Source organism: Chenopodium album, chromosome 4, assembly GCF_948465745.1.
Source record: "Chenopodium album chromosome 4, dcCheAlbu1.1, whole genome shotgun sequence".
Lineage (NCBI taxonomy): Eukaryota > Viridiplantae > Streptophyta > Magnoliopsida > Caryophyllales > Amaranthaceae > Chenopodium > Chenopodium album.
This window is the reverse complement of record NC_137837.1, coordinates 64,793,455-64,820,353: the sequence shown is the minus strand read 5'-3', so window position 1 is coordinate 64,820,353 and position 26,899 is coordinate 64,793,455. Positions and strand designations below refer to the sequence as shown.

General features: G+C 34.3%; 2 protein-coding genes across 3 annotated transcripts; one reads left to right on the top strand and one right to left on the bottom strand.

Annotated features, from left to right (window-relative positions):
* The first annotated feature begins 2,067 nt into the window (after positions 1-2,067).
* LOC145629201 (uncharacterized) lies at positions 2,068-8,477 on the top strand. Its single transcript, XM_081681743.1, has 7 exons — positions 2,068-3,107; positions 3,619-3,858; positions 4,548-4,637; positions 6,186-6,335; positions 6,442-6,566; positions 6,909-7,038; positions 8,114-8,477. The coding sequence occupies exons 1-7, from the start codon at positions 2,544-2,546 to the stop codon at positions 8,237-8,239; spliced, it is 1,425 nt and encodes a 474-aa protein (XP_081537869.1). The 5' UTR covers positions 2,068-2,543; the 3' UTR covers positions 8,240-8,477.
* A 9,463-nt stretch (positions 8,478-17,940) lies between these two features.
* Positions 17,941-26,663, bottom strand: LOC145629200 (uncharacterized). Of its 2 annotated transcripts, XM_081681741.1 has the most exons (6): positions 26,536-26,663; positions 24,603-25,636; positions 21,258-23,542; positions 19,919-20,018; positions 18,507-18,628; positions 17,941-18,152 (listed from the first exon to the last, which is right to left on the bottom strand). In XM_081681741.1, the coding sequence occupies exons 2-3, from the start codon at positions 25,613-25,615 to the stop codon at positions 22,738-22,740; spliced, it is 1,818 nt and encodes a 605-aa protein (XP_081537867.1). In that variant the 5' UTR covers positions 25,616-25,636; positions 26,536-26,663; the 3' UTR covers positions 17,941-18,152; positions 18,507-18,628; positions 19,919-20,018; positions 21,258-22,737. The 2 variants fall into 2 exon arrangements, with proteins under 2 accessions (XP_081537867.1, XP_081537868.1); XM_081681742.1 differs by lacking the exons at positions 17,941-18,152; positions 18,507-18,628; positions 19,919-20,018 and adding an exon at positions 20,241-20,301.
* Positions 26,664-26,899: the final 236 nt, after the last annotated feature.

The window sequence follows — 26,899 nt, the reverse complement described above, 5'->3', positions numbered from 1 at the left end:
AGAAAAGAGGAAGTTAGGGAAAAAAGGGAAAAGAAAGGAAAGAGATGGTAGTGGAGATGGTTGTGTTCGTAGGTGTATTGGTGTAAAAGATGTCACCAAAAAGGAAAAGGATGTTGCTGGCAAATCTTTGAATTCGGAGGAGGGTAAAGTTAACCCTATCGATCAAGGTCGAAGGCCCAACATTATTGATAACAATTCTGATCTGAAGTCAACTTCAGAAACAAAAAACCCAAATCTTACAGGGTCAAGTTATCGGTTTTGTAACCGAAAACGTATTGATTCCTATTTGCATCTCACTCCAACAATGTATGGAGCGATTTCTAAAGGACGGACACTACACTACTATTGCTCTTCCAAGAAGGTTTTTATTAGCATCCGAGTACTCGATCCTCCAAAGAAGATGGATTGTGTTGAAACTCAAGAAGTTTTTACACCAATGGAGATTAGTCACCCCCCTGTGAAAGGGCATGATAGGTGTGAAGCAACTCCAAATTTGGCACAAGATGATTTGACCATAGGTATGGTTGATCAAGTGTCATCGTGTGAAAGTACGTCGGTGCCCCTTCCAATTGCTCCAGTCTACTCCTCGTTGAAGTCTGCTGCAAGCCCCAACAACCCCTCTTCTCAGAATTTGAAGTTATTGGTTTCTATTTGTCGTTCCAGAGCTAGAAGGAAAAGTCAATCTCTAAGAAGTTTAACTTCTTCTATCTTTACTAACCCTTTGTTTTGCAGGATGAGTGGCTCAAAAAGGAAAGCGTCTTATCCCACCGAACTCCTATGGCTTCCGAATAGAAAGTTGTTATATGGTTCTACCCCTAATGTTCTAGTGTGTACTTTAGTTTATGATTAATTTAGGGTTTTGCTGTAAAAAAAAAAAAAAAAAAAAAAAAAAGATTCACTTGTACCTAGATTGTACAAGATTATAGGTATTTTAAAATTTAAAATTTTTTATTACGTTATATATGATAACAAATTAGACTTTGTCAATAAAAGATTTTGCCAAAATTTTACATATTTAACTTTGAATTATTAGCTAATACATCTATAAATAAGTTTTTTAAACTTAAGAATACAACCAGTATATTGTTTCATAAAAACATAATCTACAAATACTTTCATATCTACAAAATAGCAATGAAATTTTCAGCTCATGTAGTGTAGTAAATAAAATATTACATGCAAGCTACAAATTTATATAGCCAACCATTGGAGTACTTTGTAGCTTGCAATAATGATGTGGCAAATCAAGCAACAACTTCTTGTAGCTTGCCATTGGAGTACTTTGTAGCTTAAATAGGTTGTAGCTTCAAAATTAACATGACAAAGCAAGCTACAAGCCTTTATAGCTTACCATTGGAGATGCTAGTAAATCTCTTAAAATATCACATTATTACCATTGCATATTTAAAGATTTTTTCTTCTCCGTAACAGGTATATTTTTTATTGATTTAATATGTATTTAATGCGTTTTAATATTGGGTTAATCAATTCAATTATTTTTTTATAATTATATTTTTATTATAATTATTCAACATCCGTGCATTGCACGGGATTTTACGTAGTTAACATTTAACGGAGAAAGTACTATAGATTAGCTTGATCCTTAAAATACAAAAACCATACAAAACCACATCAATTCGCCTAAAAACACCTCACAACATATCTAAATTTAAATACAACACATCAATCCCTTACTTATCCAATATATCCAATTAAACTTAATCTTAAAAGTACACTATCAATACAAAAACACATCAATTCACCTACAAACACCTCACAAGTTCACAACCTATCTTTTTTTTTTGAAGCCAACAACCTATCTAAATTTGAATCAATTCCACATGTTTTTTTTTATTATTTATTATTTATTTTTATTTATTTATTTTTTTTTATTTTTTTTTACATCCCATCATTATCCTTTAATTTCCATCTCAAATTTGTCAAAAAAAAAAAAAAAAAAAAATTTCCATCTCAAAAAAAGCAAAATTCCAATCATGTTCCCTAACCTTAAACACAAACACAAATAAAGATTTTTTATTTATATTTTCCAAAATTAGTTTCTCAAATCCACAAAAAATAATTTCTTCCTAAAAACGTGTCAACACCGCTTTAACCGCTCTCTCCTCCCCTTCTCTCTCGCCGACTTTTTTCGCCCTCCGCCCATCACTCCTTTCTCACTCTTATCTTCTTCTTCTTCTTCTTCCCCCTTTTCCCCAATTTCCCCCAAATTCCTCCCAATATAAACCCTAACTTCCCCATTTCACCTCAGATCATCCAATTTCACTTCGATTCTTCATCCTTTTGAATGTTCAACTCATAATATTCTGTTGGGTGTAATCAATTTTCCTGGGGTGGAGAGAGGAAGGAGATATTTTCCCCCAAATTCCTCCTAATATAAACCCTAACTTCCCCATTTCACCTCAGATTATCAAATTTCACTTCGAGTCTTCATCGTTTTGAATGTTCAATCCATAATATTTTGTTGGGTGTGATTAATTTTTCTGGGGTGGAGAGAGGAAGAAGAGGATTGAATTCGGCGGCGAATGTCGGTTGAGAGATCGTTTGAAGCTTGGGAAGAGGTGCAGCGACACGGCCAAGACTTGGCTGATAAGCTAGCACAAGGTTTTACTGGGTTGATTCAATCTCATATTGCGCCGCCTTCATTTGCGTGGCCTAATCCTCCGAGTACTAAGCTTTTCGATGTCGAATTCGAGTTTCCTACCCAGAATTTTGTGCCCAGGGATTTTGGGCTTGCAATTGATAATTCTGGGATTACTGGGATTTTTGATATAGGGAATAGGATAGGGCAAGCTGGGGCTGATTTTGGGGCTTGTGTTAATGGGTTGGTTCAGCAGTTTTTTCGGTTGATTCCGGTGCCGTTTATGCATAATGATAATGATAAGGGTATGGTGAAGCTTCATCATGCTGATAATGGCGGGGAGAGGAGTGATATGAGTATATTGGTTAGGGAGGAATTGGGTTCATTGGCAGAACAATGGGGGGATTTAAGGTTTTCTGAGAAATCCGAAGCCGGCGTCGATGGAGTTGCTGATGAAGAGCTTTCGGGGTTTAACCTTAAAATTGCTGGTCTTTTCGGTAAATCTCAGGTATAAACCACTGTCTATGATATATTGTCTATGTTTACTTATAGTTTTGATTTGATAATTTGGAAGGAAATTCATTTTGGGTTTCTTTTTACGTTGATATAATACTTGAAGTTACACTGTTTGCAATGTCATGTTATAAACCACTGTCTATGATATATTGTCTATGTGTGAGTGTGTCAAATTATTTTATTTATTTTAGAAAGAATAATTTTTATTCAATTAAGATAAGTTCGATAATATCAGACCAAATAAGTTCAAAGAAAATAAATTCTGACAAAAAAATTTTTGCTGCAATAAATATAAGTTTTGCACTATAAATAAAAGTTTTGACACACTCACACATAAGTTATGCTACAGTGATGATAAGTTCATACAAGTTTTCATATAAAACATAATCTCATTTTATTCTCGATTCTTCTATAAGCACACATGATACGTAAAAATGTATGTATGCTGCTCTGTCTTGGTTCTTCACCTTGTCTCTGAAACATCTTATTATTTGTGTATTTAGGGGACTGTAAATGTTACATCTGCTTATGACAGTAGAACTCGCGACATTCAAAGCTCTGTTGTTGCGCGTGGTGATCTATGGAGACTTGAGGCATCAAGTGGTAGCTCTACATCAGGAACTCATAATTCGTCTTTGTTTCTGGTCCAGCTTGGACCTCTTCTCTTTATTCGTGATACAACACTTCTTTTGCCAGTTCATCTATCCAAGCAGCACTTGCTTTGGTATGGTTATGATAGGAAGGTGCGTTCTGATCTTTGTCTGTATCTTGCTTATAAAACATAGTTGATAAGGTGAATCTAAATACATTATTGCTATGAAACTACCCTGTCATAATAATCTATAAATCAAAATTGGGTTTTCTTTCCTCGCTTTAAAAAGCAATCTTGTATGTTGCATAATGATATTGATCTTTCTGCTTCATGAGGTTTGTCAATATGCCTCAATGCTCCAAAACAAGCCATTTAACCTGATTTTGATCCATTTCTTCATCATCTCTATTTCTAACTTTGATTCAGAATGTTTAATTAATTAAAAGTGGATGAAATATATTCTTAAATGATTTATAAGCATTCTTGCAAAACTTTTGATGCATCTCTATCTAACCTACTCATAAAGCCTTGACTTGAGATCTTTTTTGAGCTTTTGAAATTATGGTTCAACTTAATTAATTCTAATCAACTATGGATTTGTTACACTATTAATAGACTACAGGTGCAAGTTGCCTTTGGCTTGAAAAAAGAAGGGGGGTGGGGGTGCGGGGTTGCTCATTCATTTGCAGCCTTAACCTTGTATTAGAAAGAAAAGGTGTTAGATTGACCCTTCTACCATCAATATGCCTAGATATGTATGATTATAGGTTTTCTCCGTAACAAGTTTCTTTTACTTTTCCAGATGGATTTTAATTGCCTATATGTTGCATTTGTTTTTAGAATGGTTTGCACTCCCTATGTCCAGCAGTATGGACTAAGCACAGAAGGTGGCTTTTGATGTCAATGATCTGTCTCAATCCTTTGGCTTGTGTAAGTTCAACTCTTCTGGCATAAATTTGAAGGCATTTCATATGAGATGTTACATTTGTTGTATTTTGAAGGGTTTTAATTCCTCCAAGACGTAGTTAACCCTACCTTGTTAAGTTGCTATTTTACTTTAAAGCATCTGTCATCTCTTATATTTCTCCTGTAAGACAGCACATGGTTAAAGAAGAGGTTTCTTTTTATGTCAGGAGTAAGGAAAAGAGGATTGTGTATTGTATGAAAAATAATGGAATGCAGTAGTTTTTGTATTGTGATTTTTTTTGGTGATTGCCCTTGCTAGCTTAACAGGATTCACGGGCTCTGTGTTACTTAGTTATTCATTTTTGTACACAAGTGTTTTTGAAAATTGCAGCTCAATTAGCATAAAAGGTAAAACCAATGTTACTTTTTTTTTTTTTTTTGGTAAGTAATATATTAAACAAAGGAGAATGTACATAAAAAACGGGAATTCTCCTAGGGAATCTCCCTAACAACAACCAACAAAATTAGGACAAAACAAATCCAAAACAGATCCTCTCCCAAGAAGACAAGCTCAACAAAAACAACCAAACCCCAAAACTACAAACTATACAAATTATACAGACTTTTTTAGGCTATAAAAACCATTTGCAATCAGCTGCAGTCCATCTCTTATCAATTAAATGTTGAATTCTCCAGCAAACTTCAGCTTTAACCCTCTCCACAGTCCAGTCAGGAGAGTAAACAGCCTTCAACCAGAATGCAGTATTCCTTGCAAACCAGATGTCGTGCACCAAAGCAGTCAGGACAGCAAAACCAACTTTTCTCTGCTTCCCTGCTTTAAATTTAAGATATTATTATAAGCAGTAATGTATTCTTGTTAGTTTAGTGATATGGTGCAACAGAATGTGTACATAACACCACTAGTTGTCATTTTAGTTAGAGTTGCTTTTTTAAATTGAGCAATGACCACATTCAAAGAACTTAGGTGAAGAAAATTGAAGTTGTGGTAGATTTTTTGTACTGAACAAATCACTTGTCCCTGAATGTAACGACAAGTTTGCATCATCTCTTTATGACCTTTTGCTGATTAACAGTAGTTTGCTGGTAATTTATTTTGTAAAATTAATATATTTCCCCTCATTTTATTTATGTCATGAGATGGGACCTGGAAACTATGAACCAATGCCTAAAATTGAGCGAAATGGTTTTCTCTATAACTTTTTTGTAGTTTGCACAAAACATTGTGTATGAACCAACAGTATACTGTATACTCTATATGGTTAAAGGTATTTGGTGATAAGAATCCGTGCTTAATTTTGTACTTGTAAGATGACTTAGATCCATGGTTTATTACTGGAGTGCCATCAAGATCTTTTACTCTATGGTTTATTACTTAATTCATTTGTTGTAATGAAGCTTATCTTGTCTTCTCGGAAAATTTTGTTATTAGGATGTCTTTTGTTACAGTCCCTGCTATTGGATGAATTGTGTACATGAAGGATGGTTAGTGTGTTTAATGCTGTTTATTTTAAATATTCTCTAAAATTTTCCTTTATGTGCTTTGCCTTGCAGTCATTCATGGATCTACAGTTTCCAAATGGGCAGCTTACTTATGTAGCAGGGGAGGGACTAACCACTAGTGCATTTCTTCCTATTTGTGGGGGTTTGCTTCAAGCTCAGGGTCAATACCCTGGTGAAATGAGGTTCAGTTTCTCTTGCAAGGTTGGTTAGAGGCCTGTTCAACACTATTTTGCTTTTTCTCCCATTTATTCTTTAAATATCCTGTTTTCTTCAGCTGGTTTCTTATTTATTTTATTGGTGTTTGCAGAATAAATGGGGAACACAAATTACTCCAATGATACAGTTGCCTGATAGGTCATTTACACTTGGTTTTGCACAAGACTTGGCTTGGAAGCGTTCCGGTCTCTTGGTGAGGCCAACCATTCAATTTAAGTAAGTATGAACTTCCTTGTATCCTTACACTTTCCCTCGTGTTTTCATTCTTTTCAGGTTCTGTCTAATTTCAAGTGAAATCTGATTATGGTTTTCATGCTGTACTACCTCTATCTTAGGATTATAGCTTCATGTACCGAGGCTTGGTTTGTCAATGTAGTGCTGATTAGGGTGGGGATTAAACCGATAAAATGTTTCACTTTTCCGATAATCTGATGGCGTCATGTTGGATTTTAGACATGAAGATTGGCACTGTTGTATTTTTTCACTTCTACAGCTTTGGGCCCAAATCATGGGATTTGTCATTATATCTACTAAAATACCTCTACTTTTATTTGTTAGTCTATGTCCTACCTTTGGTGGAAGTGATCCTGGTGTACGGGCAGAACTTGTTCATTCAGTCAAGGATAAGTTGAATCTCATTTATGGGTGTTCGTACTCAACATATTCGTCAGCATTTGCATCTGTATCTGTAAGTTGCACAATGACCTTTGTTGCTTTATCTATTTAATTCTTGCCTTTTGCTGCATAGCTTTCATTTTAATGCCCTTTTTCCTTGGTCACATTTTGAAATTCAGCTTGAGGTCCTTTTAATATCTGTATCCTTGCACTTTTGGTGATGGTACTGAGTGCAAATGCATTTTCCAGTATATTTTTGTGAATGCATAAAACGGGTTAAGTGACTGAGAGATTGAGAGGTATAAGTGTAATTTTGTAGTAGGTTCTGCAACTATCCTATGATCTTTTCATGTTTCATGAAGTATGTATGTGGCTATGATTGCTTCATTTAGTTTTCCCCTAACTTTCTCTTCAGCTATCATTGCTTTTTTGAATGCTAGTGCTAGAACATTTTTATAAGAAGTATCTCAACTAATAATTTGCCTCTGTATTAAAATATTATGAAAGAATTTGCATTGTTTCCATTCTCCCATAAAGGATAAAATACTAGCTTGTGTACATATTTTTGATGTAACCCTAGTGCCCTTGAGCTTTTGGTCAGACAGTTTTGACCCTCTTTTTTCATGAAGAGTTTTGCTTTCACTTTTAGTGTGTGTGCTCTTTGCATAAAACTTATTTTAACAGTTGGAGCTGAATTTATTGTATCCATGAATTTAACTTGTTTTTACTGTTTTCTGAATTGATCTTAAATTTTTGGAACTTATGTGAACTAATTTATTTATTTATTTGAAACTTTCATAAAAGGTGAAAAGAATACACTGTTAGTATGTGCATATTTGAACATTAAACCTTATGTGATTACAATTGTATGAAATTATTTTTATCACTATTATACTACCAATTATACATTCATAATTTCATATTGTCAGTTATGGGTTTTCTTAAGATCTAGCAATATGTGAAGTTTTGCATGGCATGTGAAAGTTTTCATCTTATCTTAAAATTCAATTGATTATTGAGTTACAAATGTAAATTCAGATTAAGATGACTTGTGGCTGGACACGATACTCTTTCTCTTATGCAAAGTCTTGTGAAATCGTCTATTTTGGCTCATATATTTACATTTTTTTTCTGCTGCGAAATTTCAGCTTGGTAGGTCTAAGTGGAATGGGAATGTTGGAAGCACTGGGATTGTCCTGAAAGCTGAGACTCCTCTCTCAAATGTTGGCAGACCTGCGTTCTCTGTACAACTGAACAGTGGCATCGAGTTTTAGCCCCTCCATGCCACATCATGTATTAACTTGAACTGTATATAGTACCACACTTGTAACATACCTTACAGCCACCTGTAAATATCGACATTTCCGTAAATACTGGTACATTGGTACCTTGTATTATCTAAGGATCCATATTATGTCTGGATTCTGAAATTTTGTGGAACTGTCTTCTCATACTTGGAAATGTTTGGAATAATGAATGTTCGAGCAGCTTTCAAAGTATGAAATTGGTTCACTCTTGCAATCGTTATGCTAGTATGTGTAGTTATAGAGTAGTGTTTAATCATACTAGTGTATATTCATAGGTTTTACTGCATTTTACTTAAATACAAGAGCTAAGTAAGCAAGCAAGGAGAGGCTAGCAAAGGCAAGGGTCTCTCCATCTCTAAGAGGATTGTGTCCATAATCTGGTAATATAAGTTTTGCTTCTTCTGGTCGGCTCGTATCAGCTTGTGCTTTATTACAGCAATCACTATCTCGTTCTTTTGGTCTTTTTAACGGTACTTGAATTTTAAGTCGCAGTCATGTCTTGCCCTCCTCTAGTATATCACTTCCAGGCTCAAGTACCTCTTCATCCATCTTAATTTCAAAGGCGAGCATATCCTGACAGTAACTACTGTGGGTTAAAGTCGATAGTTCTTAACCAATTCTTTCTCGCCGAGCTTTGAAAAGTTTTAAGAGAGAATAGGGAGTAAGGCAATGCAATTGTAGAAATTGGACTCGGACTTTCTTTCTTCTCCTGTAGAGCTCTGATAAAGTCACCGGTGGCAGGTTAGAACAGTTCTCTAGTCTAGGTTATGAAAAAAAAAAAGAAAGGTAGTTGACTTAGTGCTTGCATTAAGGTAGTTTACTTGCTTATTCAAGAGAGTAAGGTAGAACTACTCTTGCTTAGTGCTTGCAAAGCATTGAAGGGTGGACGAGAACAAGAAGCGTTCGCCAACTTTAATAGACATAGCATTACAAGCAAATAGAGCAGAGAGCTTACTGTTTGTTTTATTAGAGTCACGAGCTTGTTGTAGACAATCCTAAAGGGAGAATCTTGCTACTTGTTATATCACCGCGTCCTTGCACGACTCGAATTTCTTTTCAAAATACCTTTCCCCTCCTCCTCCCCCCGTTATATCGTCCGAACCAGGCTGTATATGGAGTATAGCCAAGTGGTAAGGCATCGGTTTTTGGTATCGGCATGCAAAGGTTCAAATCCTTTTACTCCAAATTATGAACAGCCGAAGCTGACGACTAAAGGGGAAGCTTTTTCCAAGCTAGAAACCCGAGCCCAGCTTGTAGCAAGCCAATTTTAGTTTTTTTCTACTTTCTTTGCTAAGAGAAGAGAGAGAAAGGAAAGACAGATGGAAGAAAGCAATCCTTCCAACCAGCCAACTCGTGGAATTGAACACTACTAACTTCACCGAGGTTCTTCCAGAAATATCCCGGCCCTTGCTTAACTCCTTGTTCCGTTAATCGGTCGCTAGTTGATCTGATCGGACTCCGGACACGCGAAAGCCCAGCCCGGGAGGAATGCATGTTTCCCTGGCGCTTCATGGGACGAAGCCCGAGGCTCCCTCTCCCTCTAATCTAACCCTTTGCTTTGCTCCGTGCTGTCTCCCTCTAGTTGCCAGCCATAAAGACTTTTTTCTTGCTTGCCTTTCTTACAAGTGTAAACATACACCATAAAAAAAGGATATGCAATTGACATTTTTTAGTGCTTGGAAAGCATTAAGGAAAGAAATCTACCCTTACTTTTAGCCTTCTCAGATAATGGAAAAGAAGCTTAAAATGGCTTAGGCTTTATCACATGCTTTCAAACAGGCTTGAGATATTAAAAAACTGCTTTATTGCTAGATGGATTAGAACTACTATTACATATTACAGGGGAATAAATAACAAAATCTTATCTACAGCCCAGCCCTTCCGACAAGAACAATTATGCCTTTTACTAGCTAACTAAAACACCCTACCACGGAAATTATAGTAAGAAGGGCTGAAAGGCCATGTCATATTCCTCGGGAATTTGCCTTAACTTTATAAAGGAAGAACTAAAAGCAGCTTAAAAATAATAAAGAGAAAAGGGTTTGGCTTACCACATGCGAATTGAAGAAGCTGATTTCATTCATTTCCTTTACCGACTTTAGTAGCATAGATAGCGCCTTATAGGCATGAAACCACTTGGAATGCAAAGCATTCTTTTCGACCTTGTACCAAGCTAAGGGATCATAGTGGGGCCGGAACTCTTGATCTATGAAAAGAAGGTTTGAACTCAATCAGTAGGGACTGATAGTCATCATTGAGGGTATGACCAATGAAGTACTGTTGAGAGCAATAGACTGTGTAACTTGAGAGAACAAAACCGCATTGGATGAGTTCTCGTCACACTGGATCTTCTTTCAATGCAATTGGGCGATTCGGCTTTGTCAAAGCGAGGGATAGGGGAATACACAAGATCTTGGCTTTGTCCAACAACTTTTTTTCACCAAATACTAGTAACATAAACATCTAGTGCTTTGACTGCCAACCTTTACTACAAGCTACTAGTTGACAAGTAGTTTTTGCTTCCATAATTGCCATCTACTTGTGAAATGAAAGTGATAAGTTTTGTCGAACAAGAATGTAGACACCGTTTGACATTTGAGGCACGTAAGTTTAGATAAGTTCATGCAAAATAAATTTTTTATTTTTTACAATAGTAAATATTTCTTATTATTGACAATTGTAAATATAGACGCTTTGACTTGTTTGAGATTAAATCAATCAATAACTATATACTAAAAGACACACCACCAATGACATATGTCATCTTCTGATTTGTTCTTTTTTTATTACTATCTTATACAATAAATTATTTTAAATAAAAAAGATTTGGCATATCTTTAACACAAATATTTTTAGCTGTAAAATAAAAAAAGATATACATTCCACTAAAAGAAAATATTCATAATTTTTTCCCTAATAAAATAACTAATATATAGTTATTGATTAGAACCCATAATTCCACTACAAGGTATTCTTATAACAAATCAATGGTTATAGAGAATTAACAACATTTATTTTTATTAGCCCTTCAATAATCTAATATATATATATATGTGTGTGATGTGTGTATGTATATAATCTAATATATATATATATACACACATATATATACACACACACACATATATATACACACATCACATATATATATGATTATATATATACACACATCACATATATATGATTAGAAGCCACGTGAAATCTAATTTTCTTAGCGCGCCATGTATGATTATATATTTAAAATGCAACCAATTAAATAAGAGATTATTAAAATCTTTTACAATTAATTAATTCAAATGCCACGTAAGCAAAATTGGCGAATGAGATTTTTTAATTTAAATTAATTAAATATAAAATATTATCTTTTGATATTAGGAATTTTATCTAAATATATATAACCAATTTTAGCACATTAATTAAAATAATTGTTTTAAAAACACTAACAAAGCGTGCATTGCACGGACTTCATCGAGTTAATCATCAATCAATAACTATATACTAAAAGACACACCGATAATGACACGTGTCATCTCCTAGAGTGTCCTTAGTTTTTTTTTAATATTATTTTTTTTATTTTTTTGTTTTGCAAAATAAAATGTTATTAAATAAACAAATCTTATACAAAAATAATTTCGCAATCTTATACAATAAAATTACTTAAAATAAAAAAGATTTGACATATCTTTAACACAACATTTATAGCTATAAAAAAACATATACATTCTACTATAAGAAAATATTCATATTTTTTACCTAATTAAATAATTGTTTATATAGTTATTGATTAGAATCCATAATGCTAAATTGCTAAATTGCTAATGCACATAATATACTTCTTACCTATGTTTTCCAGTTATTTATTGTGCAAAGTTAAAGCATAATTGTCAATTAGCTCAGATGGTTAAACAATAACCTTTCGTCTAAGATGTCAAGTGTACGAATCCTTTCATCTATATATATTTTTTTTCAATATAGTTGAGACAACATGGAAAATTGTTGGTTGTTTGGATGACGTGACATATTGAGGAGTTGAGTGGTTGACGTGGCATAATAAGGAGTTGAGTAAGTGATGTGGCGAAATGAGGGGATCAATGTGACAAAGTTAAAGCATAATTGTCAATTAGCTTAGATTAGTGCTGTCAAATTTCAAACCGAAACCGTTTAACTGCTCGAAATCGACCGACCCAAATGAGAACCGAACTGATTAAAAACCGATTTTTTTTAAACCGAAAATCGACCCGAACCGTATTTTAGTAAACCCGAAACCGAATCGACCCGAATAATGTTAAACCGTATAAGAACCGAACCCGTTAACAAACCGAACCAAATATAAACCGAACTGAAAGAAAACCGAACCGAAAAAGAACCGAACCGTATCTAACACGAAATCGGTTCCAACCCGAAACCGTTTAAACTGGCAAAAAAACCGTTTACACCGGACCGTTAGCAAACTGCTACCCGTTTGCACCGAACCATTTAAAAACCGAACTGATTGTAAACCGAACTGGTTATAAACCGAACCGTTTATGAACCAAACCGCTTCTAAATCGAACCGTTTACAAACTTTTTTATTTTATTTTTTATTTTGAATAGTACAAACTTTTTTATATAATTAAATGGATTAAATATTAGAAATCTTAGAATATATTTAGCATATATTACAAACTTATCCATTTTTCTACAGAGCCACACACAATATTCCAAACTTATCATTAAACCTACAGACTACCGGTTTCTCAAGAACAGTCAAAGATGGAAATTTTGAAACTTGGACAGGACAAATTCAAGTGTCTCAAACCGTAAGACATGGATTCAATGGAAAAAAAGCTTTTCATTAAATCAATAGAAGAATTCTAACTCCATATTTATTTCGGTTTCACAATAAAAAAAACCGAACCAAACCGAATTTTTTGGGCCTCTTTTATTTGGGCCAATAATCTGCAAATTGGGCCTCATTAATCAACACACTAAGTCACTAACACAGCAAGTGCAAATTAACAAAATAACAGTAAACAAATTTAGTCCAATTCATACAAAGTACAAACCAATCCAAATCATACAAACTTAAGTTTTCAGTTTAAACAACAAACTAACAAAGTATCAAATCAAACCAATCAATCCATACAAACTTAAATTAAACAAGTTTTAACAGAACTACTTAAACATAACATGATCAACAACATTACAGCCTTGAGCAGGCAGATGAACAGCAGGCAGCAGCTGAAGCAGATGAAGCAGGCAGCAGAATAGCAGATCCAGCAGAACAGCAGAGCAGTAGCAGCAGAACAGCAAAGCAGTAGCAGCAGAACAGCAACACAGTAGCAGCAGATCAACAAAGCAGTAGCAGCACAGAGCAATCACAGCAGAACAGCAGCAGCAGAACAGAAGAGCTAACATTGAAAAATACTTGTTTGCATCATTGAAAGCTAACATCAATTCCTTTCACCGTAGAAATCCCATATGGATAAATGCCACAAAGATACACTAAGGATCACCAATTCACCCCAGAATATCAAATCCAAAAATACAAAGCAGACTTTCAATGTTTATCAGTTCTTGCAACATAAAAAACCTGATGAAATTGTTCCCTACCCCGGGCAAAAAAACATATTCCATTTTCCATCAGCAAAGAACATTAAAATCAGCAAAGAACATTAAAATCAGCAAAGAATTTTCCATCAGCAAAGAACATTAGTAATTCAATAGCAAAAAAAAACACATAGCAACTATGCAGTGATTATACCTCAGTCCTCAGCAAACCATATTCCATTTTCAATTGCCATGCATTACAAGAAATACATATACAAAATATAAATAATTAAAAAAAAAAAAAAAAAACCAATTCATACCAACAAAAAATATCAATTAAAATCGAGAAAGAGAGAGTGGTTACCTGAATTTGGAGATTTAGGGCATCAAACACCGATGAGAATGAGAGGCGCCGTGAGACGGAGAGGCGATGAGAGGTGGCGTGAGAATGAGAGGTGGCGTGAGAATGAGAGGCGCCGTGTGTGGTACAGTGAGAGTGGTAAAGTGAGAGTGGTAAAGTGAAAGGGTTTCAAAAGGGTTTCATGTAAATCTAACCATTGATTTTTTAATCTATGGTTCAGATTGGTGATCTGTGTGTGTTGTGGGAGAAAGAATCTAACCATTCTTTTTTTTAATCTATGGTTGAGAGTGGTGATCCGTGTGTGTTGTGGGAGAAAGAATCTAACCATTGATTTTTTAATCTATGGTTGAGAGTGGTGATCCGTGTGTGTTTGTGTGTTGTACATTCATCTACAAAAATATTATTCCCTCAATTCTTTAGTATTTTTTTGCCCCATTTGATCGGGATCAGTGCCCAAGACACGTATTAAAACATCTACTAGTATATCTTTATTTTCATACACGTAAAAATTATAAAAACGTTATATTAATAAAATATATAAATAGATAAATTTAAAAAGATCACTAATGAGTCTATAACTTTGTACTAATACATACGAATAACGATGATACGAATATTTAACTATGAGATGGTTAGATGCCATTTGTTAATAATGTGTACATATGAATATATGATCGATTGAACTAATCAATATTACCTTGTTAATTAGTCATTAGTGTTTTCTTTCATTATACAAATCAAAGCACTTTGTAATATCTTCATAATTTCACGAAAATATATAATGATAAACGAGTCATAATTATCAGTCTTGTTGACTAATCAAGTATCGAATTACCAAATTGCAAATTTCCATTTCACAAGAACTCATCAAATCATGATTATGATACTATGCGTAGACGCGTAGTATATAAATGATTAAATAAGAAGCATATAATAACCTAATTGTAAAACAATAATACATTAATACACTAACTCTTATAATCTACTTCGTAATAAACTAGTAAGATCAGTATGACTAAACTTGAAACAGAACATAATATGTATTTATAAAATCAATGAGAATTTGTTTATAATATGATGCCTAAATATGAAATGATTCGCGACTTGCCGACTTTATGTAAAACTTGTGAACGCAAAAGGTTAGCAAGTACTATCAAATTTCAAAACAAAACCATTTAACTGCCCGAATCCAAACAACTCGATAAACAATTTATTTTTTGAAACCGAAAACCGACCCGAACCATAATTTAGTAAACTTGAAATGGAACCGATATGAATAACGTTAAAGTGGTTAAACCATCGAAGAACCGAACCAGTTATAAACTGAACCGAAAAACAACCGAACCAGTTAAAAACTGAACCAAAAAAGAACCGAACTGTTTCTAACCCGAAACCGTTTCCAACCCGAAACTGTTTGAACCGGGATAAAATCCGTTTACACCGCACCGTTAACAAACCGCAACCCGTCTGCACCGAACCGTTTACTACCTGAACCGAATTAAAACCGCTTAAGAATAAACCGAAACCGAATCGAACCGATAACTATTTAAACCGAACCAAAACCGAAAGAACCGAACTGTTTCTAACCCGAAACCGTTTCCAACCCGAAACTGTTTGAACCGGGATAAAATCCGTTTACACCGCACCGTTAACAAACCGCAACCCGTCTGCACCGAACCGTTTACTACCCGAACCGAATTAAAACCGCTTAAGAATAAACCGAAACCGAATCGAACCGATAACTATTTAAACCGAACCAAAACCGACCCGTGAGACAATTAAACCGATTCCAAACCGACCCGATTAAATACCGAACCGATTTCAAACCGAACCGAAACCGAACTGTCAAACCGTTTTGACAGTGCTAGCTTAGATGGTTAAACAATAACCTTTCGTCTAAGATGTCAAGTGTACGAACCCTTTCATCTATATATATATATATTTTTTTTCAATATAGCTGAGACAACATGGAAAATTGTTGGTTGTTTGGATGACGTGACATATTGAGGAGTTGAGTGGTTGACGTGGCATAATAAGGAGTTGAGTAAGTGATGTGGCGAAATGAGGGGATCAATGTGGCGTACATCGGTACATACGTTCTTAGGAACGCCTTTTAATAGATTATTAATTAATTAATATAGATAGACATTCTTAGGAATGCTTTTTAATAGATTAGTATAGATAGATTAGGTCAAACTTTGACTTTGGTTTACCTAACATGATTATATAATCAAGAGTTTAAGACTTTGCATAATTGCATTGATATGTTTATTATATACTTATATTTATTTGGTGGTGGACCCACCTTAGCCCTTAGGTCACGGTGGGTCACGTGACCCAGTAAAAAAATTAAAAACAAAATTAAAAAATACAAAAAAGCTCAAGTCTCAAACGACAAACCAGAGAAAACAAAAATAACGCTCTTCTTTCCTCCTTGATCTTTCTATTCGACTCTTTGATTGTTGTTATAATAGATTGTTGTTAATTATAGCTATAGGTTTTATGTAGGAGCAAATAATTAAAATAAATAAAATTTATTTCTGTTACCATAGATTGTTGTTAAATATACATGTATATATTGAACATTAAATATCCATTTTCATGAATATGATTTAACTCTATTTTAATAAAAGCTATAGATATAAGATGTACCATAAATAAGAAAAAAAATTGCTGAAAAAATAAAACGAGTAACCCTATAACTACACTGATGAAGTAACCCCTTTAACATTGACCAAGTAACGACCCTACAAATTCACAGCTGATTCAACCATTTATTACCACCTTTGAAAGGGGCCGTTAATCTAAGAGAGAAAATAGAATTTTGAGTTCTCTAATTGCTCAAGGAATCCTCTCCCTTATCTACAGGACTGATATGTCAATAGCATCTAAAAACTATTATCAAATTTACAAGTCTTAAAATACTGTGATTTTATATTAGGAATTAAATTGTCCAGACATTCTTTCATATAGTCTAAAGGTATTAGCTATCTTTCCTGGTCCCAATTCCACATCATTTCTTCCACCTTCATGTCAAAAATTAAAACCTTTTCTTCTAATAGGTAACTGCCAGCACTTATACGTCAATAGCATTAAAAAAAATAGTATACAGCCTACATGCCCTAGTATACTGTGATTTCACGTTAAACTATCTTTGATATCGACTGTAAACAGATTCTAACAATGAATCTGGTAGAAATCATGACCATCAAAAGGCTTCCATGCACCGTCAACTGTTAAAGAATGTCTCGTCCAGAGCTGTTGTCTGAACTTTTTTCACACAAGTTGAAACTATGCAGGTGCTGTTCAGCAATTGGGAACTTATGCCCAATCGGTGTGAGTGGACAACAATACAGAAAATCTTCACCAGACCCATATTTTCTAATATATATACTCCCTCTGCCCACAATTACTTTCCGGTAAGGCTTTGTCACACATATTAAGAAATTTAGTTGACATGGCCATAAAGTGGTTAAATGTTTGCAAAAAAAATTTAAGTGTGGGTAAAGAAAGAAACAAATAGTATTTAGAGTTGGAATTGTGAGAAAAAAAGCTAATGTGACGGAGAAACAAAAAGTGGTAAGAATAAAGACCCAAAACGTGTGGTGTGGGAAATTTTTCTATCAAAACAGATGATAGGAAGATAATTTTGGGACATCTAAAAGAGTATACATGAAGACAATTATTAAATGTGTGATGGGGACAGGTCCTCCATTAGTTTATTTACGTAACTTTTGGATGGAAACTACAATAAGCACTATACTAAAAGCAATGGCAATACAGGTTGGAGCTATGAGGTTCATTAAGCTAAATAAGCAGCTTACCAGAACATTGCTCTTTTTGGCATCATAATCCACATTGCGGGCATGCAGTTGCTCAATTGAGTTATTCATCCTGAAATTTTTAGTCCAACAGCACGTAAACACAGCATGTCCCAGGGACCATATGGTCAGCTAACAGGAGGCCAAGCTGCCATTGCACAAACATAATCTGAAAGGTATAGGGCCTTGTAAGGCATAGATATGGAAAATACACATTGAAAAGCAGCTCATGTAATAATATCATTATCTCTAAATAGATGGCCATCAAGAAGAAACCTAATTACATTAACATGGTCTCTACATAGAACCTTTTTGAGAAAGGCCCATAGACTGTCGATCAAATATAATTTAAAACCTTGATAGGTTAGATGCCACAAATAAAACAATAAACAAATGAATCCTTCAGGCTTCAGCATTGTCTGCTGGAAGGTATTTACTTCCTCCAGTCCAAAACAAAATTTCGAGACAAATATATGACAAAGAGGAGAAAATATCAACGATGAGAGCAAGTATCAGAACATACTTCATTGTCCGTAAATCCCAGAGCTGGATTGCTCTAGTTAATGTAACAGAATTCACATCATGAGGATCCCATGCTCCACCAGTTAGGTAATGAAGCACACCAGCTGATTCCTGTGACTGTACCTAGAAAACACAGGAACATTCATATAAAGAACCAGATGATGTTGAATTAAAAGCAGGCACTTTTACATGAGATATAACACATTATAAAGACATAAATACGAATTGATTAGCAAAAATGAAGCCCAATGCAGACCAAGATATAGGTATGGTAGACTCATTAACCTTTTGCAGCCTCTGTAACCGTAACTATGTCAAACTCGCAAGCATTTTCTTTCCCTTGTGCTTTCAATTTTAACAACAAATCAACAATTACCCAAGTCATTTAGATACCAGAATGGATTGGATATAGGCCCCGATAGCTATAGTTGCTGACTGAGAAAACATAGTGGGAAAACTCAAGAAGTGGAATGAAGTAATGACCAAGTTTGGAGCCCTTTTTGACTAAAAGCAGAACCATTTTCATTCTACAGTTGTGAACCCATCACCAAGTGAATAATTATCTCAAGCTTAGAAAGAGACGTCTTTCATTAAACTGGTAACTCGTTTAAGGTCCTTTATCATTAGGCTAGTTCATGGTCTTGATAAATAGACCACCACTAACCCCTATTTTGTCCATTCTTTGATCATTTTTAGGCTTCATCATAATTAGTGCATATTGGGAAGATTAGTGAAACACTTAGAAAAGTTTATTGCAAATGATAAAAGCAATATTAGACCATATATCCATAATAGAAAAGCATTAAGGAAAGTGAATTAGTATTATCTTACAATAGTAAGCTGATAGAAATAAATTTGCAGCGAGGACAAGTTAAAGACACATCAGCAAATCCTTTAGGAAGCAGGAGCACTTTCACACCTCAAATAGACGAATTATAAAAGTCCTCCTAACATCTGAAGAGCTCAGCTTTTAAAAATTCAACACTTTCCAGGCAATGTAAGACGAAGCTCAGAGGAAATGGGAAACTGCCACAATCTTTCTGTTATATACAGGTACAGCTCAATATGAAGTAGGGCATACAAAAATTATATCAAGGACATCCAAGGTTTATGCTTGTAGCAAATACTACATCACAACTTTATACTTCTCAACTATTTTACATTGCAAATTACCTCAATTTCTAAATAAGTAAGTTGAGAGACCAAAAGAAGTAAGAATTTCATATTTCAAAAATTCCAGTCCACGACCTTTACCTCAGGAAATAGGACCCAGAAAGTGAAAACAAAATATACCCTTCTCTACTCTCCTATTAATTACGTCCATCAAAGGGGAAATAAACATATACATCTCCAATTTTAAGGACCCAAAGTTTTTACATGAAACCGAATTTCACTGAGAGAGGATCCAAATACCTGAGCGGTCTTCTTTGAAGAATCCAAACTCCACAAGAACAGATTCTGCTCATCAATGCTAATTAATATATCATGCCTTCCTGTAGGCCACCAAAGAACACTGCAGAATAGACACATTAAATAACTATAACATTCAAGGATGCAAAAACTGATAAGTAAAAAATAAGAACCCAATCAGCACATTGCACAAATTTTCAATTAGTCAGCAAACTGCTGCAGAAGGCCACGTGCCAGACAGTATAAGTATAATGTCAAACAAAATCCAGGAAAATTTTACAGTACAAAATTAAGGACCTGATCAGAAACAGTATAAGTATGGCCAGGCGAATTTAACTGGCCATACAATTCAGGAATCTGCCATATGGCTGCTCCATATGATTCACCTTTACATAAATGGGAAAAATGGTAAGTAACAAGATAGAAAATTTAGAGGGAAAAAGATATTTTAGTAACTTGGTCGCGGGTATTTGTTATAATCATTAGCAGGAAGTATCCAATTCTCTCCACCATTAAAATTTAGAAGCCGAATAATGCAATCTTATATTACATAAATTACACATGCTCTGGGACAGAAGGACATGTTATTATGAGGTTCGTGTTAGAAGAAGATTCCAATCAAGCGGAATCTTTCATCATTAAGGCTTATTATTTAAAGTTTTTCTGGTCTCCTTGGTTTGGTTCGTGATTTAAATTATATAATGGTGAATAAACAAATATGTGCATGGAATAAAAATGAGCATAGATAGTAGATAAACCAAACAGATTAAGTTTTCATAGTTTGTTCGAAAAACTGGAGCTGACTTGCTGATGGATAGGTATGCAGGTATGCATTAAACAGGCAACATCATCATTACAATGTACCTTAGTTGAACAAAAGCGTGTTTCACTAATTGACTCGATGCTTTTTTTTTTTTACGGGTGATCTTAACACTTTGAACTGGAAATTTTGAATTATATCAGAAACTTTTATTAGATAAGATGTAATCATTCAGGAGGATGCTTAAATCTAGTTTTGTAAGTATGCACCAATGCATTCCTAGGAAACACCATGCAATTTCTCCGCAATAAAAGAATATCTTGACACAAACGGTATTCCTTTTCGCTCTCTTCACCAGCCCACATTAAACGACATTTCAAGTTCTGAATTCAGATAAAAATGAAAATACACCTGAACCAAGTGAAAAAGTAGTTTTGACAAATGACAATCATCAACAATCACATTCCAATATATCAGCCAATTGTGCACAAAGACATCAACTAAAGTAGCATTTTCTACAAGTCCAACTTCAATCAAATAAATCGAAACGCAAAGAAAGCAATAAAATAGTCAATAAATTACCATTAAAAAAGACGGTAGAGAAGATACGCTGATCAAAAGGACAAGAAGCAAGGTCCCAGATCTCATTTGGGTGAGAGAACAATCCTTCACATACAAGCTCAGTTCCACCATTAGAAAGACGAATCAAATGCACCTAATCCCCAAAAATATCCCCCAAACTTGAGAATTCCTAACATCTCACAAAGCAGCATGATGAGCGAGATGACACTGCTTAAGGTCACCCATCTACATTCCAACAGCCTGAAGTTATCATGAATGATTTAAGTGAGCAGGCTTGTGCTAATCAAGAGCAAGGTAATCCAAGCAGAGAGCTCTTTTATTATGTCACACTTTTCTCTTTTCGTTCTGTGACTTGCAATTCTGAAATGCCATTGCTGTTTAATCAGGAGAGAAGTGAATGTATGTTTGGAAAGACTCTTCAAAGTCCTTGTCAAGGAAGGTAATATTCTACTGGTTACAGGGATCAGTTTCAGAAGGTACAAACCGATCTCCTATACATGAAAAGCTTCTACGAGGACGCAGAGAGGCTCAAAAGGAAAAACGAGCTTCTGAAATGCACTCTAGCTGATTTGTAAGAGCTTGTCTATGAAGTTGAAGAAATACTTGCAGATTGCCACCTTTTGTCAGATAGCTCAGGAAAACTTTTTCATGAGTTTTCCCCTACAAAGGTTTCATCCAAATACCAAATGGGAAAATGTTTCAACATGTTAAGTGAAATTTTCAACATATTAAAAGGCATTCTTAGCATTTTAACGTTGTTAAGTGTAGACTAAATAAAACCTAAATCCTGTTTTTTTTTTTTTTTTTTTTTTTAACATGCTATCAAACAGAGCAACCAAAATTCCCAATTTGCCCTATGATGCACTTCAGGTAGGATATGTAATTCATCACTATATAAGTTTATTAAGGTACCAGCATGACAATATTAGACAACTCTTATCAAACCTGACCATGCCTCAAAAAATCCAACACTGTAATACATTTAAGCGTAACACTTGAGCAAGATACACCAGGCTTCAGAATACACATCTTACTCAACAAAGGACACATGATGATGGTGGGCAAGCAAACTATATAAAAATCACAATTGTTATCTAAGCATTTCCAATGATCAACACTAAGAATAAACTCTCAGAAAAAATCTCTCAATTGACAATAGTTGAGCCAACAAGCTAGGATCCTACCATTATGGAGGCCCTGTAACTCAAAGAAAACGAGACAAAACCAAGTGCATGGAGTTAAAACAGCATTTTTTTTTTATATAAATATAAGAACATAATAGCTAAGAGTAAGGCAAACGCCACAAGAGTTCCTAGATAATACTGAACAATAATATAATATCACTTGGGAAACCTTTACTCTACGAAGAGTAAGGCAAAAGACCAAAAAGTTCCTAAGTAATACATTAACATAACATCACTAGCCAGATCTCTACTCTAAGATTAATGACCAAAAGAGTTCCTAAATAATACAATAAATATCATTTAATATCACACCAATCGACCTCAATACGAAGAAGATAACTATTTGTCTCTACAATCTTGAAACCTTCACCAATTTCAATTTTTGTAGCACATGAAAAGTTTTCATCAGATTTGCCAAATAATATATCTACGTTGACAATAAGAGAGGCATATGATGGAACAACAATCATAGATCTTGAAAGTGGTATTCTCGAATCATCACTTACTTGAATTAGATCATCCTGAATCTTCTCGAATAACACAATCCGGTAGTAGTCTTTGTTAAAGCGCGATGTATAGTCATAGCAACTATATTGAGCAATAAGGCTACCCCAAATCTTAGGACAAACATCACCACATCCTGTTTTAGGATTTAGAAACACCTTAATGTTTGCACCAACAGCTTCTGAGAAGATTGAATAGTGTATTGCTGCAAATCCTCCCTGTTGACCCGGAATAAGAGAACACAATTGCTTTTCATACCACAAAGAAGTGTCAAGTACAGAAGCTGCCCAATCCACTAAGCCTCGAATAGCTAAACGGTCTTCAGTATCCTTTATGCTAAACTTCATTTGTAATGAACTACAATCATCAAAAACTCTGGAACCATCTGATACAGGTAATGATTTCTCATTTTCAGATAATATCAAGGCATCTTTTTTATCTCTGTTAAAGATATAACAAATCCTGTCATCATCATCCGATAAAACCTCAATTGAACCAAAAATTTGCACAGTCTTTTGCCTTCTTCCACCAAAAAAGACAGAGAAAATCTCCAAGGCAGGAGATGCACATGGCTTACTCTGATGAGCACGAAGATTCCTGACCAAAGTTTTCAAGCAAAATCCAAGGAAAAAAATTCATTCTGTATTCAAACAACATATTAAATAATATATACATTCACATGAACATGATATTTATATCCAAATGGCTCGAAGTCCTTAATTTGCTCAATAATCACAATCAAATAGTCCAATATTTTGGCATTTAAACATAATCATAAGACCCATTTGATACTTCACTAGTTCATGAACAAGACTAGCTCATCTATCTTCCAATATCAATTAACAGCCAAAAGCTATGTATAATAGTCCATGGATATTGATTATAACTAGAGAACCTCACAAATAAATTTAACCTCGGAATCAATTTTATACTTGATATAAAACCAGAAAAAAATACTACTTGATATCAATACATTACCCAACATTTAGCATTGTTGTTCATACACATTAAATAACATAAATCAAATCTCTCAGTCATCCCCGTTTAAGAATAAAGTAAACTAAAGCATTCCAGCAGTATATGTAGTCAGATTATGTAAAATATAACATTCCAAATTCAAACTTAGCAAGTATAAGCAAATATTATTACCATAAGATATCTAAAAGACCTATTAATTCCCTACAACTCTATTGAAAATCGAATAATAAACTTGTCAATAGAATTCTACCAACCTTAACTAACATCCGATATTAATCTAATTCGAAATCAAGCTCAGTTGCCGAATCGACTAAGAAGCACTTAGTGCATTAGAAAAATGAAAACAATACACCATTACAGAATAATCCATGTTACAGCCTAAGCCTTAGAATCACATTTATTCTATAAAATTTAATACTAGATATAGGGAAAGGTGTCTAGTAAAATCTAACCTACACCGATAAATTTAAGGCAAAACACAGCCCCAAAAACAAAGTCACAATTACAAGTAGGCATTCATTGGGTAAAATTGTTGCACCATTTGACAATTGTAAACATACCAACATACACTATGGATTTTATTGAGTTTCATATTTGCCAAGCAAATAACGATATTATCGACATATAAGCAAGATAGATCATATAAGAATTTTTAAGCATAGATAAACAGGCAACATACCACGAGAGTTCAAAGCTAGATGGGAATCCAATCTTAGAGTCAATCCGTTGTCCAACCACATCAGGTGAGAACCATGCGACATGAACATGAATAGCTAAATCATCCAGCATGATGGAACTTGATGTCATTCTCCCATCTTCAGCCGACAACTCCACTGATTGATCAACAATATTTCGCATTGTTTTAAATTCATACAAATTAAGGTCCACAACAAGAGAAGAATAAGCTGGTAATGACACCCAACATCTAGAAAGTGGAAACCGTTTGGCAGTGTTGATCTCAACAGGGGAGTCATGCTTATCAAACAAAACACAATCTTCAGAAGAATAATTCCCATATGTATTGGCATAACGAGCAATAATCCTTCCATTCACATTCAAACCATCATGTTGTTTACCTTGTCTACTACAAACTTTAATTTCTATTCTACAATGAACTCCAAATGGAATACAAATGTACTTAAAAATAATAGACCCTTGCTCGCAATCAATGGACATAAACTTAACTTGTTCATAATCATCTTCAATATTTGTTTCATCCAAAAAGAAAGATCTTGCAATTATGTTGCCGGTCTCATCAAATAACTTCAGAGTTATTTTATTTTTTATCAATGGCATACATGCATAATTTGGCCAAAATGAGTAATCAGGACCATTTAATGTCAACAACCCGTCACTTCCTAAAATCTCAGCTTCACTCCTCTCTCTTTTATACAACTCAGACACCACATTATTTTTCGAATCAAAATACTCAACATAGATGTAACCATACATAGCATGCGGCTTATCCCTACTTCCATCTTTTGGTTTGAAAGCTACTGACAATATATGAGCAAGGGGCTGTGTGCGGAGAGCACGTCTGCCAAAAAACTTTTCCCACTCCCTCCTCTCATGAAGAGATCTGATTGTTGCATCAAACCACACATTACTATAATTCTCAGCTCTAATTTTCTGAATCTCCTCTATCGAAACATTGTAATACTTGTCAGCATACTGCTTGAGATCCAAATCCATATCAAGAAATGAATAAATTAACTGCATAATCATCAATACGTTGGGGTCAAAAGAATACAAGAAAATGAACAAAAAAATTCAACTAGATTAAGTATTTGAATTCACAAATAACTATATAGTCAGACTCCAACGCGGGAAGAAAAGCAAGATTGAAAATAAAACAGCTACATTATTTGTTCATCTAATAATGTACTCACACCAAGCAACTCACACCAAAGATTCATTCAAAGCAAGTGTACTTTTTTATTCAATTGAAGTGACTATGAACCATATACAGCTCAAAAGTCAAAACAAAGCATCATATACTTCAAGTAAATTACTTAATTTAGCTCCTACAACTTTCAATAATTCATCATCAGAAACAATTACCATCAATATCAGGGAAAGGGTGGCAGATCCGGGATTTTTCGGGTGCTGGGGTCACCTCCGACTGCTAATAAAGTATAGCTAAAACACTAATAGTGAGCTTAGCACTGAACATATACAGATTCAAGGCAATTATTCAAAATCACTAATCACTATATCCAATTGACCACTACTAATATCAATTTCAAAAAATCAGAAAAGCAATTATCCAAACTAATCAATTCCAAAACAAAAATCAAAAACCCTAAGTTCTTAAATCTTAACTCCCCTAATTTCATAGATAAAATATGAAATCATTAATTTTACTAGCCCATTGCCAATTCATAATATCAATTTCAAAGAAATAAAAATCAGCAATTCAATATTATCAATTCCTAAAAAAATCAGAAACCCTAACTCCCTAATTTGATAAATTTAATAACAATTCAAAGAGCATACACACTAATTGACTAGATTAAATAACATAAACAACTCAATTAAACACAAAATCAACCCAACAAGTCAATAATTAGTATATAATACGAAATTAAAAACTTAAAAATCAATTAACTTACCTAGAAGAGTCGAAGGGCACACAAGAACGCTGTAGGAGTGTAGCGAATGGCGAAATCCGTGACTTTGAGATTGTAGAAGAGAGAGAAGAGAATGTTACGGAGTATTATGTCTGTTTTGTTTTTCCCACTTTCAATTCCTTCGTTCAGCCTTTTAGTGTTTTTTTTTTTTTTTTTTTTTGCTAGGTCATGTTGACCCACCGTGACTAAGGGTGGGTCCGCCACTTAAGGGTTGTGCATTACATTATGAGCGGTGCCCAATTAATAATACATATTGACATAACATGTTAATATGATGGCATTTTCGCAAATATCAGCACTTGTTTTATTATTTTAATATTTTCTACTTTTCTGGTGATGTGGCCAC